Source organism: Natrix helvetica, assembly GCF_964273705.1.
Source record: "Natrix helvetica genome assembly, chromosome: 2".
Classification (NCBI taxonomy): domain Eukaryota; kingdom Metazoa; phylum Chordata; class Lepidosauria; order Squamata; family Natricidae; genus Natrix; species Natrix helvetica.
The window spans coordinates 44,261,061-44,278,522 of NC_138552.1; the positions used below are offsets into that span (position 1 = coordinate 44,261,061).

The window sequence follows — 17,462 nt, forward strand, 5'->3', positions numbered from 1 at the left end:
GTTTATTTTTATACTGACTAAAAAGGCTGCATTGTATTGGATGAATCCATCCAGTTTTCTGGGCAACATTTTCAGAAGATGTTTACAATTGCCTCCTCCTACAACCATGTTGCAGATGGCTTATATTGGTGACAACTCAGAGTGTCTTCCTCTCTTTCTTATGCTTTTCCTATGGTATGGATCTGATTAAGTGTAACATGCAATTTGCTTCTATGAAAAATAAAGCAAATCAGATTTAACAAAAACAGTTATTGAATTATAGGCAAACTGAAGATATAAATTTCATTATTAAAATGAGATTTAAAATTCTAAGAAAGGGCATTTCCACATTGCCAACATTCCTACACCTCAATTCCTTAATAGCAACTAAGAAATTGTGAGCCAATCAGTGCTCCCTCCAGCTGTCAAGAGTGCAGAAAATAGCATTCAAAAATGTTCTCCTCCTTTTCAAGTTTCATACTTTAATGAAAATAAGGACTAGGGGTGACATGATGGCAGTGTTCCAATATCTAAGTGGTTTCCACAAAGAAGAAGGAGTCAACCTATTCGCTGAAGCACGTGAAGACAGGATAAGAAGCAATGAATGGAAACTAATCAAGGAGAACCAACCTAGAACTAAGGAGAAATTTCCTGACAGTTAAAACAATTAATCAGTAGAACAACTTGCCACCAGAAGTTGTGAATGCTCCAACACTGAAAGTTTAAGAAGGGATTGAACAACCATTTGTCTAAAATGATACAGGGCTTCCTCCCTGGGCAGAAGGTTGGATAGAAGACTTCCAAGGTCCCTGTTATTGTAAGCTAAAGTTAAACGCTATATGATATTGCATAACATTTCTATCCATATATCTATCTATATCTATTGCTATATCATCTATATCTATGCACAACAGATTCAATAGTTGTAATAACGGAAAACATTACTTTTTTTACTTCTTTTTCAACTATTTACTATAAACTTAATAGTATATGACACTCTTATAAGTATGGGGGAGGTAGAAAATTGCAATGATACCCAATGTGCATAAAAACCATGAAAATCTCAGTGGCGACCAAAATTATTCTTCCTCTTTCCTTTACAATGCCCTTTGTATTTACTTTAGGATATATTAGAAGGTTCTCATAAAACTACAATAAAATAGATATAGTCAATGTACTCAAATAGAACTTAGGATTCAAAGCAAAAGCCCCTCAATTATCTTTTGCCTCACATAAGGAAATACCATTCCAATCACTATCATTTTGTTTATTAAAAGCAGCTAAACACCAATGATTTAGAAACTGTTAATCAAGAATTATACATCAGGTTTTTCAGAGGTAGTTTACACCGGACACTCCTGCTACATGAGCAGCAAACATGTTTTTGCTACATGTTTCTTTGTTATATGTTGCATGTTCTCTGTTTCTATGTAAAATTGACATTTCAATAAAATTTCAATAAAATGTGTGTAATCAATTTAAAAGAAAATGGACATATATGCACTGTACTTCCCCATCAGATGCTATGATGATTATTTATTTATTTATTTTATTTATTACTTGAACTTATTAGTCGCCCCCTCTCCCCACAGGGACTCGGGGCGACGTACAAAAGTATTATATAGCGTACAGAGGAGGTAAGAATAAATAAATAAGTTACAATACCTAAAAAAGTTAAAACCCCAGTGAAATTAACCCTTAAAAACTAAAATTACCAATTAAAAATGCCCTGGGCTGGAGAGATTGTAGTATTATGCCAGGTCAGCTAGTCGAAACAGGTAGGTTTTCAGCTTCATACGGAAGGAGCGAAGGTCGGTTGTTGTCCTGATGTCTGGGGGGAGGTCATTCCAAAGGGTGGGGCCCACTACAGAGAAGGCCCTACTCCTGGGCGTCGCCCTCTGGCACTCTCTGGAGGACGGCACCCGGAGTAGTCCCTCTCTGTGTGAGCGGACGGGTCGCAGGGATGTATGGGGCAGGACGCGATCCCGCAGGTAACTAGGCCCTGTGCCATGGAGCGCTTTGAAGGTGGTAACCAGCACCTTGAAGCGCACCCGGTAGGCCACAGGAAGCCAGTGCAGCTCGCGCAGGATGGGTGTTATATGGGAGAACCTCGATTGTTTATTTTTATGCCCTTGTCATAATGTGTCAAATTGTAAACTTAAAAGACATGCTTCATGTATAAATGAGATCACCCAATTATACATGAAAGATTGTTTCATTGATTTACAGTCAGTGCTGAATTTTTGATCACTAATTATACAAAGACAATTGTGTGATCCAAGAGTTCAATAGCAACTTTTCAAAACCTAGGTGCAATTTTCAAAAATATTTATACAAAAAGAAATGCATATACATTTGGCATCCATATGTATGTTTGAAAAGCATGAATATAATATTGCCTATCATATATAAGTAGTTATTGCAATCCAATAGAGAACCCCATATAAGTTTTTGCAGGCTATTGTTTATGTTTAGTACTCAAATCCCTCACAGTAGACACCAAAATATGATGAGACATTTCCATTCTTCTTCAATATTTTGGGCCAGCATCACAAAGTGATAGCAGAGAAGTATTTTTCAAACAACTCTTTCATGAGAAATTTGGCATATGGAATTGCCTTGACATTCTACTTGTATAGATTCTGTATGCTAAACCATTCATATAGCACCTGGATTAGCAATGCAACAGTCTCAGATACTCATAGCAATTGAATAGCACGCTTCCATGATTGTGCACTTGGAAAAGATTACCTACTGTCCTCTCAATTATCAAGCACCTCCTGGTTTTGGAAACTTGCATCCCATTATCAATATAGTATCTTGGTAGACATGACTCCCTCTTTCAAGGACAGAGGACATGGTGATCATGGTGATAACTGTCAAGAGTACATTGCTAGCTCTCATCCTCTTTGTGCTTCTAAAGAACATTCATTAGCTTCGTACTGAAGAAGCTTTGAAGGTGGTTCTGCTGGCTATGACAGTGCCATCTTTGCTTGTCATCATCCAAGAATAGGATTAGGAAGGCCAGCAACAGAATTAGCAATAGAATTTAGACGTCTATACTACTTTATAGTGCTTTACAGCCCTCACTAAGCGGTTTTACAGAGTCAGCATATTGCCTCCGACAATCTGGGTCCTCATTTTACCCACCTCAGAAGGATGGAAGGCTGAGTCAACCAGCATGGCCTTTTTCATCCTGTTCATAATTATATAAAATAATGTATATTATTATTTTGTAATTAATATAATAATTCATAATTATATAAAAGTATACATATTTATATTATAAAATTTATATTAAGAATATACAAGAATGTGATTGTAAATGTGTACCATTTTTTTTTCATTTGGGTTGCTTAAATTACTACACTATTAAGTTCCAGATGCCAAATATGAATATGTAACTAAAAAACTCATATGGGAACGGGGTCTGGAAAACTAAATCAAGTAACAAAAAGTGATTTAATAAGGAAGATTCTTTTCAAATAAAATTTCACCAAGCTTTCTGTAGCTCTGTTGTTGGGATAAAAAATATTGGAAATCATAGAACCAGTAATTTAAATAATCTGTTAAAAAGTTCCCTAATGTCTAGTGTTTTTTAAATGGCTTTCAAACTGATTCATGAACAATATATAAACAGTTTGTGATTCATGTCATCAATCGCTTGGAAAAAATGCAAATTTTATTAAGAGCCTTTTCAAGGAACTGATATAAATTTGGGCAAAATCCATTTTAGCTTGTAGCATTTCAGCACAATTTTTAAATGGGTATGCCTCAATGCGTATGCCTCAAACTTTCCACAAACCAAAGCTAGCAGAAAACTTATAATTGGTAGTGAAGATCAAGAAGCCAAAAAGCGGTGGAAGATACTGCATGGTTAATTGTAAGAATTATGCTTCAATTGAAGTGCTATTGAAGGTCTATGATGACTTGGAGCCATTAATGCATGTCAGATTTTACTACAATCAGAGTTTATTGCATAGTTAGAAGGAGTGCACACATCTAATGGGCAGTACCTTACTTATATTTAGAATCAATGAGAAAAATACAACCTAGTGCTTCTCATAGTGTATCTTTTTCACGCTTAGTCTGTTGGATAAACTGAAACTGCCACATTGACCATATACCGGTAATCATATCAATTATATCAATGTGTATGCTACTAAGCATAAGTTTGGAATTAGTTTATAAAATTTAGAGAATTATAATACAAGTGAAAGTTAATGTAATTAAAAGAGCCAAGGCTTAAATGTTATACCTTTTATGATCTCATTGATCTCCCATGCAAGGCATCTGTATATGAATTTCTGAGGACTTAGAGAAAGTTCTATATCAATGCTTAACTATTATATTAGTGAGTTGCCTAAGTCTAACTAAGGCTCCAGTTGATCATATTTAACCAATTATTATTTAACTCCCAATGGCCGTTTTTCTATTTTTCTCAGATCTCAGGCTAACTGCTGACATATTTTCAGTCCAGACTTAAAAACTAGTTCCACATGAGAAAATGGCTTTGGTTTTCTCTGTGGGGCACTCAACTGATGACACTCTTAATTTCATCATGCTCTAATCAACTTCTAGTACATTTTCCGCTGCTCCTCGGAGATTACCAGTATATGAGAATGTATGAAACATCGGTGAGAGATGCATAGCTTTTGGGTTAGTGTTATCATTGTGAATAATAACCAGAGAATGTACAATGTGCAATCAAGATACACACATTCCCCAAGGCCTGTTGGAGATTATATATATTGGCCAAGAAATATGCATTAACTCTCTCCGTGGATAATTTGCGTGCACTTTTACCACGGGATCCAATGAATATTCACACGCCTACTTGATATGCACGTTATCTATTAAAATCATATTAATTTACTGTTTTGGATATTTTAATCACTTTTCAAAAAATGCAGTTTTCACAAGTTTATTTATTTAGGAATGAAAATATTGTATAACTAAGGCATAACAGATGTTGAATTGTGCGGTTCAGCATATTAATATACTCAAAAATGTTACAGTATGTCAAGTATCTCAACTGACAAGGAGGTTAACAGTATGATTACTGTATTCTAATTTTGCAATAATAAGTAATATTTTAAAACTGCACTGGAAACTTAACAAAATTCAGAATAAATTTCCTTAACTCCCAAAGGCTTGTTCTCTCATTACAGAGTTTAATATTTACATTGCATATACATTATGCTTAATGTAATAATATCTACAATCTGAAGTATACTTACTTTGAAAATTCTTATTGCAATCAAATGGGTATTTATTAAACGTCGTTAAATTATTATATCCCTAGCATCGAAACAATGCAGTACTGTTAAGCATAAGTATCTCTAATGATACTTAAAAACTTGTTTCAGTTTATCATTTGGGCTTTTCACAAGTTGTTTTAACATGGCTCAATCATTCAGATACCATAGTTCAGAGGGAGAACTGCTGCATTACACACAGATCTCAGGGTCAACATCTTTTCAAAGCCTGGAAACCAGTGCCATGGAACAATACCTGGCTAGCTGAACTAAGGATCTGATTTAGTAGAAGACAGCAGCATATATAAAACTAGTGTCATATCAAAATGCTTGGTCAGTGAAGCAAATACAGAGTGTGGAGTAAGCTATTCAAATATCCATTTAGACATTAACATTATGGATTTCTATTACATTCTTGTTAAAGGATAAGTCACAGTCATCTGCAGCATTTAACCATTCCTAAATAAATCTTGGATAGCCTGACCTCTCCTTAAACTGCCTAGGCATTCGTTATTCAATCATTGGTTTCATATCATGTTGAACAATGTGCTAATCCTCTTTTCAATCAACTAATACATTATCCTCTCTAATTCTTGCTTGATAAAAGTCACTTAAAATAGTAGCCAAATTTGAGATTAAAAACTAAATTGAATTTTTCATTCATTTTTCTACATATTTGAATTTTCTTGGAATAGCCTGATTAAAGTTTTGCATATTTACATCTCCTTCGTATAAATAGGGGAAAGATGTAAACATGTGCTGAAATATGAACTTCAAAAAAACCTAATTTTTGTATACAAATTGAGTTTATTTACAAAGAGAATTATAACTTAGTTTACTAGCAGTGGTTCTCGACTAGAGTCAGTACCTAGCTCTCCCTGGTTAATCTTGAAAAACTGAGCAAGTTTAGACTAATTTAGAACTTGGATAGAAAATAACTGGCAAATACCAGAAAATTACAATGGGTAGTTTGAAAAAAAAATTCAAGAAAAAAAATCAAACCACTATCATATTGGTAAAGAGCTACAACTACTTATTTAATAGTACACCATCCACTTGACTCTTACTGTGGAAGAAAAGTAGAATATAAATGTTACAAATTAAGAAACTTCCACCACACCATCATAGAATTTATATTGTAATTGTTTATATATGACAGTTCAAGAACCAATCAAACTCCTTGTTTAGTGGGAGTTTTAAATGCCCCTTTAGAAAGAGAGAGATTCAGAAGATTGAAATGGGCAATAGTTCATTGGAGCAATAAAATATTAAGATAAAAGCCCAACCCGGAACAGCAGCCAAAGGAGACAGTTAGTTAAATAAAGAGGAAAAGGAGTGAGATTGAAAGATTCTGAAAATGTATTTTGCAAAGACAAAGTTTGAATTATTATAACAGTAGCACAGAATTAGGTTTGCAGATGAATGTGGATCAAATTGGATATTCTCGGTGAATTCCAGACAAATTTTTAAATGTTTAAGGCCCATTATTTCCGTGGAAGGGAGGAAGTTGTTAATGCTTTTCCACAAAAATCAATGAGACAAGTGTTTAACTTTGTACAGAACATACTTGTGTTTGCATCAGTGCTACAAGTAAAAAGGATACAGATGATGCTGAAGCCTGGAAATTGGGGAGAAGTGTGTGTGAAAATCATTTCGTCCTTATACTAACTTCCTTTGTTTTGAAAAGCTTGACTACAAGACCATCATTGTAATGATACTTCTAGTCTCAAAGGGACAGGAAATGCAACATTACTTTATCAGAATTTTCAAACTACAGTGCATAATAGCATGAGTTGTTACAATTTCACACTCTACTAATACTATCATTTTTGCCTTTAAAAAAGATGTCAGGACTGTTTCCTTTCTTGATCGGAGTTTAGTCTGTGTCTGGACAATCTCCTTTGTGGCTGTTTGAAAGTAAAATAAGTTTGACTGAACTTAGTTATTTCAGCACTCATGTCAAGCATAAATTTGAACCTATTTGTCAAATATCTTTCCCTGATATCCTTCAGCTATCTTGTGCTTCAGCTCTAGAATCTTCGCCTCACAATGTTCAAAGTGTAACAGGTGAAGATACTGTGAAAAAAATAAAAGATACTGTTGCTGCAATAATCATATATTTCACAATTGTCTTTAAAACAGAAGGGCTACAAGATCTGGGCAACAAAACTCTGGATATCCATTAGACGTCAACAAAGAGTTTCCTGTATTTCTCTGCTCCCATCTGGTGGTAGTCTGGATTTTTGCAACCCAGACACGGCTACCCTAAATAAAGCCTTGTTTCAAGCTTTCTTTCTTTCCCCACTGTCATTGTGAAAGCTCCAATTTGTACTTGACAACAATGACTGCATTACACTGCTGTCCATATGGATTCTAATAATAGTTAAGAGATTGCATTTGTATTATATATCTTAGAGACTTTTAAAATCTTGATATGGAAAGGCTGGTTTCATTGGCCCCATAGTTAAAGGAAAGCAGACCCTAATTAAAAGAATTCTGTTCTGAATTAACTTGTTTGACATGTGCTAATTGACAGTTCCTGTGAAATGGTTCTAATTAAAGTCAATATGTCTTTTTCAATTAAAAGGAAATTAAGAATATACTAATATACATTAACAACTTAATCTGCCTTAAATATCCCATATATCAGCTGCCGGAATGTTACTGGTGAGCCATCTGACATATATCTTCCCTTGTTTGGCTGTGAAGACTTTTTATTCCAAAAGAGCAATAACCAGCTGTTATGTCCTACACTCAGCAAAGAGAAAACCAAATTTGTGTAAGTTCTAAATGCAGAGATGGTTGAAGAGAAACCTGTTATATTTAACAACTGATGCCTTCTTAACAAACTGGCGATAATATTGATAGATAGGAAAGTGGTTGCCTTGGGTTCAAGATTTGCCCTGCTATAAACAATTAACTATGTGAATAGACAGCAAACAGTATTTTTTATTATTATATTTATCAGGTAGATGGGGTTTCTCTTTCTCATAAAAGTCATTTTCATTGTATATGAAACATGAAGAAGATAGTTGCCTGCTAAGAGCTGAAAGTCACCCCCTTTATTATCTGTGGGAATATGGAAGAGCCATTTATAAACCACAAGGTTAATTCAAATGTTTAATACCAACATTTTAATATTACTAGTTTTGCTGACACAGCAAGGAATATTAAAAAACAGTAATATCACAGTGATATCAACATAGCAGTTGCATCTGCTTTACATGGTATGCTAAAGTAATTTAAAGTGGTTTCCTCATATATAATTTGTTTCAGTCTGGTTTTAAGAATTAGAATGAAGTTAGATTTGGAAATAAATACAGCAACATACCGTTTAACTCAGGGGTGTCCAAACTTGAGAACTTTAAGACTTGTGGACTTCAACTCCAACTGTGGACTTCAACTTGTGGAGTTGAAGTCCACAAGTTGTAAAGTTCCCAAGTTTGGACACCCCTGGTTTAACCGAACATAACAAGAAACTTTTGAATATTGGGTGAAACCGATATCTCACAGGACCTGATTTGTCTTCCATCTACAATATATAAGCTCACTCTTAAAAGAAGATATAATACAGTATCTATACAGAAGGGGGCAGAAAGTACATTGAAATATAACTAGTAAACCTCTGCAAGATTTTTAGTAGATTAAGAAGGATTTCTGATTTCCATTTGTTAACAAGAGCGGCAGAAAATACCTTATTTATTCCCCCAATTATGCTGCTGAAACGAAGAAAGTTTGACAGATAACAAGGATTTTTGCATGAAAGGATTGTTTGCTTGTTTTGCTAACACAAGATTTTCCCACACAACATTGTTGCTGCTTCTGTGAGCAATATTCCTCATACTCCAATTATAAATGTTTTAAGATAAAAGTGAAAGAATGCAAACCAAGAATACAATTATGCAGGTGGTGGATCACCCTGCCTGCAGTCAGCACAGCACCATCAACATTAAGCATGTTCTGAAAATCTACCTGTCATTCTGTCTTTACAGAGCTGATGTGCATCTGCAAAACATCTTTTTCTTGGACCTCACTTTCACTTTGCCTGGAGTATCAGATTCTGGCTAGCTGGTCAGCTCAAGCCAAATTATAGCCTAAAAAAACACTGATTTCTTTGTAGATTTATACCTGTGGATATGTAAGACATACTTCTCCATAAGTCAATGTATATGGATGTACAGGATATTTGCATGTATAGATGGCATAATGTTATGTGGTTTACAACAAGTGTGATACAAACTCATATGAGTGCTATATAAGTTCATCCCAGATTGCACCTATCTTTGTCTTTAAGCAAATAATTAACTAAGCATCCTGTCTGTTTATACCCTGGCTAACAAAAACAGAACTGTTTGTGTGGGGAAGAAACTGCTGTGTTGGCAAGACAAGCGGATCCCATAAACTCTAGAGTCCAAAGAAAATTTATTTTGGCAGCAAGTCTGTTCAAGTAATCAGCATGTGAGACATGGTACGTTATAACCCAGGCAAGACCTCCTGTTACTAAAGCATGTTTTTGCTCAAGTATCAGCCCAAATCTTCTCTCCTCCAAAGTCCACCCCCATCTTTATTCATATTTGTCTTACTCTAAGTGCTGTGAAACAACTATACATCCTCTCTTAATGTATACATGCTGGAAACTCTTTGCACTGCTAAAAAGAAACAGATAAACATTTTTTCCATATTTATTTGTTCAGGAGATAGAATATAGTCCTATTGGGTGGTTTGGATATCTTATTGGCTTTACTATCCAGAGCTCTTGGCCTCAAGCAGTCTTCCTTTATACACCAGACCCTGCTTCCCTTCCCCCTTGTTTGTTTTTCAGTTGCGTATATCATACCTTGGGTCAGCTGATTGCTGACCCTTTTGTATTTTCCATGGTCCAATGTGAGTACCAGTTTCATTTTTTAAAATTTTTGTTGTTATTATGGAAAAAATGAAACTTTATCCAAGTGCCTGGGAAAAGATTATGGAACTCCTTTTAGTAACAGCTGCTATAATGTAAACAAAAGGAAGAAAATGAGCAGATATTAACCATATGAATTCATCAGCATTTTCTTAAAACCAATTTAACTTTTCAGAACATCGCAATGCTTTCCAAACTATGTTAAAAAGAACACAGTGATCTACCTATGTTTCAGAATACAGTCCCTGAATATTGGGTCACCTAACATCTTGAGACCATGCTACCAAAGGCCTCTGCAACGTGCCTAGATTTTGTCAACATAATCTCATCCCATTTCTTTTATTGCTAGATAATTACAAGAGTAAAAGAGGGCAGCTATTCCTCTGAGGGGCCTTAAAATGTCCCCCAAAAGCAACTAAGCATTTTTTTAATCCCACCTCACTGAGTGATATCACTTCAGGGCTTCCTGTGACCCTTCAAAACATCAGGAGGCTGGGTTTGAATCCCCCATTCTTCAAACATTATCTGAATCTGACCTAGGACTTCTCTTGTCCAGTGGACATATTTGAAATTTTAGGAGCATCTCAAAGGCACTACACAAAAGGGCTGCTATGAATAACCTGTCCATTTCCCAAGGTTTTTTCTTCTTTAATTAAAAGAACCTAGCAACAGTGTTGGGTGGCAAGAAGCCCCAGGGGCCACAAATGGAGCTGCCTCTGTCATAAATTTGCTACAATACATAAATCTAGTATAAAAGAAAAGGGGGAGTCATCCCCAGGCAATATAGTTGGGGCACTATTTCAAAATTCAAGTATCACAACAAGTAATAATATTTAAAGATGCATCCCATTAAAGAATATTATTTAAAACAATGTTAAACTGAAGGTATGCACTCCTTTATGGAGAAATAGAAAGCACACCCAACTAGGAACATGCATTCACAAGAAATACTATGCCAAAGTGTACCTTGTAATTTCTCAATATTTTTATTCTTCTGTAAATCAAGCTTCTGGTTTTCTAACATATTTTTAGGATCCCTAATTCCTTTCAGATTTCTTCTGAGTTCTCAAAACTTTTGGAACTTTTTTATTGTTGTGAGAAGCACTGCCTGTTGTTGCTGGCATTTCTGCTTTCTATCACCCATCATTCTATCATTCTGAAATCTTCCTGCTGACTGCTTTCAGATCTGAAAAAGTCCAATGGAAGGAGTTCATCACAATGTGTTGGACTTACAGGAAGTGAAGTCAGGGAAGCTGCATAATGCTAGCCAGATGATAGTCTGCTAAAAGATTATTCCTGCACTGCCTTTGACAGTAAATCAAATATATGAAAGTCCACCCATGTTAAAGTTCCATGAATTCTCCTCTGAAACAAATTTTGAAAACAAAATATCTTTCATGAAGTAGAATTAGAACTAGCAAAAAAAAAATCAGAAGATAGCAGGGCGAGGGGACTCAATTCTGAAAAGTTATTTTCTGGTATCATCCTTCAAAATCAGGTCAAAAATCACTTGGACTAGTTGCAATGATAGATTGAAAGCAAAAAAGGGGGGGAGGTTAAACTTACAATATTTGTGAGTTATAGTTTGTGTTATATTGGCTATTTTAATATGGCATACATAAATATTTTGTGTATCTTTAAAAAAATATTAGAAGCAAAATAATAAAGAATAATATTATTATTTCAAAATAACATCTGCAATTCATCCTCTGCTTGCTTTTACTGCTTGGCTCTTCTTCTGTCCTTAGGGTAACAATGCATCAAATTCACTGATATCAGGCATTTTATTTATTTTATTTTATTATTAATTAATTAATTAATTATTCATTCATTCAATTTCTACAGCCGCCCAACTTAACCAAGTGACTCAGGTCTATCATTGTTAGAATCAGGAAATGGTTTCTCCATTGGTAACACTCTGGATTCCAGAGCTCATTCTTACGTGCCAAACAGGAAGCTTGTGGAGATGAGCTAGATTTTTTTCTGTCTGGTACAGATATAGTGACAGTCATGTCTGAGAACTGACAGAGATCTGGAGTAACCTGAATAGCACAATGACATATATATTAAGATCTTCAAGACTATCCAGATTATAAAGCTAACAAATTTTTTTTTCCTTGCTTACTTCATTACTTCTGTTCCTCTGATTTACAAGGGTTCTTTTTTTAAAAAAAAACAAGTTTTTGTTCTAATCAAACGGACACATTTATTTTTCATCCACTAACTGTACTGAAGGTCTCCCAACAGCTTTTTTTATCAAGAAACTAAAAGGTTTGTGAGCATTCCATTCCAGTTCTATGTTTGTTATTGTCACTTTATTAAGTATAATACAATAAATATTACTACTGGGTACTAAAATTACAGGAGACTGGCCTTCTGTCTTTCATGATAACATTAACTCTCTGCCCAATATTGCATCCCATTGAGCACTCTGTGCCTGGTACTGTTTCGTTCGCTTATGATATATGTACACATTTATTAATTTTATTTCTTTTGTTCACAAAAAGTAATCTGGCACTTCATCTTATATGATAAATTTTAGTGCCTGGTTTAGAAAGTTACAAGAGGCACAATCTGATTAAATTCATAAGAAATCAGAGATGGGGTTTTGGATTATATACAGGGACTTCAATCTTTTTTCTACAAAATTAAGGAATATGTTCCCTCCCAAATCTTTGGAATAAGAGGCACGCATAATTAAACATTGTCTTCTCTGCTAAAAAGAGATCAACCACCCATCCATATAGAGTTTGAGCATTTCCAGCATGATAGTCAGGTTTGGATAAGTTCAGCTTCCAACATAAGAGCTACATTCTCGTGCTAAGTTGTGGCTTATTTTAGTCATAACTTTTTATCAAAGTATTTGCATGATAGAACCACGATTTATAGTGCACAGAGAACAAGTTAATACAACACACAAAGCCAATATGAAACAAATATTACAGCCTAGAATTGTTTGTGATCCCAGCCAGTGCATCAACTGAAGCTGTTTACAATCTAACTGCTGAAACTAATGTCAAAGTATATGTGAATCAACTCTATATTTTGATTTTTCGATGTCATATAATCTGTAGTTTTCTATCTATTTTTAATTGCTACCCAGTTATTCAAGGTGTTTATCAATATTTAGCATCCCCATGATATGAGGCTCAGACAGTAATTATCTGACCCTGTAAAAATGCTTTTAATGAAGTGCCAAGTTATGATGAACCATTGCCTGTCTCCAGCAAAGCTGATGAGATGGGCAGAACATTGGTATAATAAGTAATTATTCAGTAATGGATGATAACGCTTGTTCACATTCTGATTTTTGATGTCTGAATAATATATATTGCAGTTTTGAAATGCAGTATAATTTTACTGAAAAGCATCTGATAGGCAGCAAATGGGCACAATTTTCGCACGATTCTCATAAGCCTTCAATTATTTTCTACCCTGATTATGTAGAAAGAGATACAGATGTATTCTATGGCACATATGCTTTTACAGCCATAAAAGAATGTGCAATAAATGGATCCAATTTTCAGAGAATAAATCTAGATACTGTAGATAGATGATAATGATAGATGATAATGATAGATAGACAAACAAAATATCTTGCTATTTTTCCAAATATAGCAACCTGACCTTGATACTGTATGTGACTATAATTGAATATATGGACTTTTAATTTTTCATTGTGTCAATTTTTTTCAACCCACCAAATAAATATACTCAGTCAAACACTTATAATTCACTAGCTGAAAAAGTCTCTACACTGAAAGAGATTACTGTTGGTTCCAATGTCCATTTTTTAAGAATTGGTAATCGAAAATGTCAGAAGAATTGGGGGAATGATTCTGTCTAGAACCAAGCATGCAGTGCGTTAGGCTCACATTGTAACATCATTCCTCCCTGGGATTTCTTTTTTCCTTTAAACTAGTTTCTTTTTTAAAAAAAATCTTCCAGCACTTCCATCAATCACATCACCAAAGAAAAGAATTCTCCATCTTCATCTTGTTTATTTTTGCAGGTTTTATAAGAGGTAGCAGAAGAAATGCCCAACTAAATCAGATGTGGCCAACTCTTCAACAGCCAAAGCCTACTTGCTTTTTATTAAATGTTATCAGCAATCAAAAGGGGCATTAGCTATGGCAGTGATACATTACTCTCATAAACTTAAGCAGTGCAAGGATTTTCACATAGTTCTGAGATCTGAAAAGGATTCTTTTTGTGATACTGTTATTTTGGAGGAGTTGGAGTATCTGAAGAGGGGACAGCCAAAACGCTCAAGATACAATAGTGGCTTCGAACACACAATCGAAGCCTTATTATCTGTGATAAATATATGACACATTAAAAAAGAGTTTGGGCTTTGATCTTATAATCACAGTCATCACAATTTTTAAATATAACAGGCATCCCTCAATGGGATGCATTGAGTCTATTTTGGAAGTTCTACACCCACTTTTTCTTTGCTTCATTTTTTAAAAAATGAAATCCACATCAATATTAAATGAATATTTGTTTTTCCATTCACCTTTGCCATTTTTTTTTCTAATCTGCACTAGGAATTTCTAGAGGACTTCAAAGCTCCAGATCACATTTTGGATATTGAATCTGAAATCCTACCAGTCCTATTATGTTCTCTGACACCTTAAAAATGAAGCACCATATAGGCCATCTTTAGATTGGGAACTGTTACTTAGAAAATAAAATTAACATAATGTTTCTGCCTTACTTTCACTTGTAATACTAGTACTTAAAATGGGATTCTTAATCAACCACCTCTGGAACATTTTCAGAACTTCCATACTTACACATTTCGGTTCACCACTTCAATTATTCTTAGATCACAGTAGATAGTGGACAGTCTTAAGCAATGCCAGCCTTGAGGCATCCTGTCTGTGATGCTTGAGACCTTTGGTTTTTTTCTGAACCAAACTCCAGCAGTGCCATTTTTAGAATCTTCCATATTGCTACTGAATAGACAAAATGACAAAAGAAGGCAGTTTTAAGGAAGCTTTTTTGGAAGGTTTTCCAAGTCTATTATTTATGTACTTTATGTGCCTTACATTTTTAATTCACCTTTGTTCCTGGACTCTCAGCAGGTGCAGCATCTGGCCAACTTTGTCTGGGATCAAAAGATAAGCAGAACAGGGCCTGCTTAATATTTGGAAAGGAGAATGCCATTGAATCCCAGGACTTTAAACAAGAGTAGAAAGTCAGAAACTATGTCAAAAGGAGGTCACGCTCTTGTTGCCAACAAAACAACATGAATTTCCCCATGAAGTTTAAAGTGAAGTTCAACTTAAGGGAGTCTTTACCATAATCTCCTCCTTGCAGCAGCCATAATTAACACCTGCAATTTATCAGACGTTTTATGTGCATTCCTCAAGTCTCACTTCCCTTGTTAAAATAAATTAGTAAAGCAGCCAGAAATGTACAGTTAATGAAAAAAAAAATCTTGTAACATCTTGCATGTACATATAATTAAGAATGAATGGCTGCTCGTGTTCTTTTCTTGAGTTCACATGTCACTGTGGAATATTCAGCTTGTATTGATAAACTCACATTGTCATTAAAGATGATTTCACCCATGAACCATAGACTGATCTTTAGCTTATCTGTAATGCAAATATAAAAATTAAATTGAACAGAGTGTGTGTTTGATTTTAAGGCTACAATTCTACACCGTTTTATTTTAGGGGAGAAATCCAGCATTACATAAATGGGCATAAGACCCATTAAACTCCAAGGCATTTCTTCCCAGATATGCATGGTTCTGCATTGGTATAGCGGTGTGGGAGAAAATATTAACAACTTTCACACTTAGCGTAAGTAGCTAAAATGAAGGCTAAAAAGCTAATAGATGTGAAAGTGCCCATGGCACTTGGGATATTTGTGAATTAACTTGGATAGTTAGAATGCATTCCTATAAGATAGAATGAGATGAATCTCAATTCAATCATACTTAGAGATAAGCTAGATATTGAATCTGAAATCCTGGCAGTCTATTTTAGAAGCATAATGAAATTTGGATCCAATCCAGCTGTAGATTAGGATCCAAACATCTAATCCAAACTTTTAATTGAGGTTATCCTGCCAGCATTGCTCATCTACAGAATATGATATTTCCAATTAAATGCAGGTATGCATTTTCTTTCTGCATTTGTTGACTTTACTTATTGTCTTTGATTTTTTTCATTCCTTAAATCTTAGATCCGTAACATAAAATCACAGACTTGGATCTAAAGTGGAATAAGTAATTGCTTGATAGTTCCTTGCTAACTTTTGAAAGTGGTCTGCAGCTGCTGATGTATGTTTGTGCTGGCACTGCAGAGTGGAGTCCTGGGAATAAGGAATCTGACTTCAGAGAAACAAGAGCTAGCTTCAAAGACAAGAACAACTCTCCCCAGCTGATAGAACTTCTACTGAAAGAAAAACAACAATGAAGTAAAAAAAAAACCAGTATTAGCTCCTGTTACTGCCCTGCAATCCTATTCCAAGCATTCTTATCATTTGTTTGATTGCACACTTCCATTTCCACAATCTTCTGTCTATTTTATATTTTGTATTCTTGAAATTCTTGTTTTTTATGATATTTTAATTTTGTTTACCAGTCATAATTACTTGTTGAGATGGGACAAGAAGAAAGAAAGAAAGAAAGAAAGAAAGAAAGAAAGAAAGAAAGAAAGAAAGAAAGAAAGAAAGAAAGAAAGAAAGAAGGAAGGAAGGAAGGAAGGAAGGAAGGAAGGAAGGAAGGAAGGAAGGAAGGAAGGAATCTTCATTAGATTAATAGTATCTTTTGGTTCATTTAGGTGTTTGCTGGTAATGAGTCTATATTACTTCAAATGTCTTATACTAATAAGAGCCAAAAATGACTGTCATCATTTTGATAAACCTTGGAAATTTCCACAAGTTTAAGGCATATAAATTGCATGCTTTATACAACAACATAACAAATAATTTTACATTTATGGTAATATATTTGATCAAAGTTATTATAGATTACAACATACATTTCAAGTGTTGTAATTACTGTTGAATCATTAATTGCTTTCATTGCATTTTTATTATTTAAAAAGCACATACAAAGCATGTGGGCAGGTATTGTTCACTTTGTATGATTTTCAGAATTGAATTTCAGTGAAATTTTAAGCATTATTGTGCTATCAAAACATTCTAATATAGCATTATCTTTTGAGATAAATAGGGTTTTAACCATTGTAATTAGAAAGAATTGGCATATTTCTGCCTGAAAATATGAAAATATTTCATGAAAGTAAATTAGTATGACCATTTCAGTCATTCTTTTTACATTCAGTAAAGAAGCTGTTTGA

At 34.5% G+C, this 17,462-nt stretch overlaps 1 protein-coding gene across 9 annotated transcripts in view; it reads right to left on the bottom strand.

Annotated features, from left to right (window-relative positions):
* The window catches only part of LOC309386236 (uncharacterized protein), a 138,387-nt gene that overhangs the window by 60,665 nt on the left and 60,260 nt on the right, over nt 1–17,462 (bottom strand). For 3 of the 9 annotated variants that reach the window (XR_014174371.1, XR_014174372.1, XR_014174376.1), the window contains 6 exons: nt 15,694–15,746; nt 15,195–15,253; nt 14,940–15,101; nt 11,107–11,326; nt 10,075–10,228; nt 3,130–3,175 (listed from right to left, as the gene is read on the bottom strand). Coding sequence is in view for 3 of the 9 variants with exons in the window: in XM_081941381.1 (XP_081797507.1) it covers nt 11,284–11,326; nt 14,940–15,101 (205 nt within the window). In the remaining 6 variants the exon portion in view is untranslated. Of the gene's footprint in view, nt 1–3,129; nt 3,176–8,693; nt 8,770–10,074; nt 10,229–11,106; nt 11,327–14,939; nt 15,102–15,194; nt 15,254–15,693; nt 15,747–17,462 lie in introns of those variants that run through there. The other 6 variants (XR_014174373.1, XM_081941381.1, XR_014174374.1 and 3 more) reach the window with 5 other exon arrangements.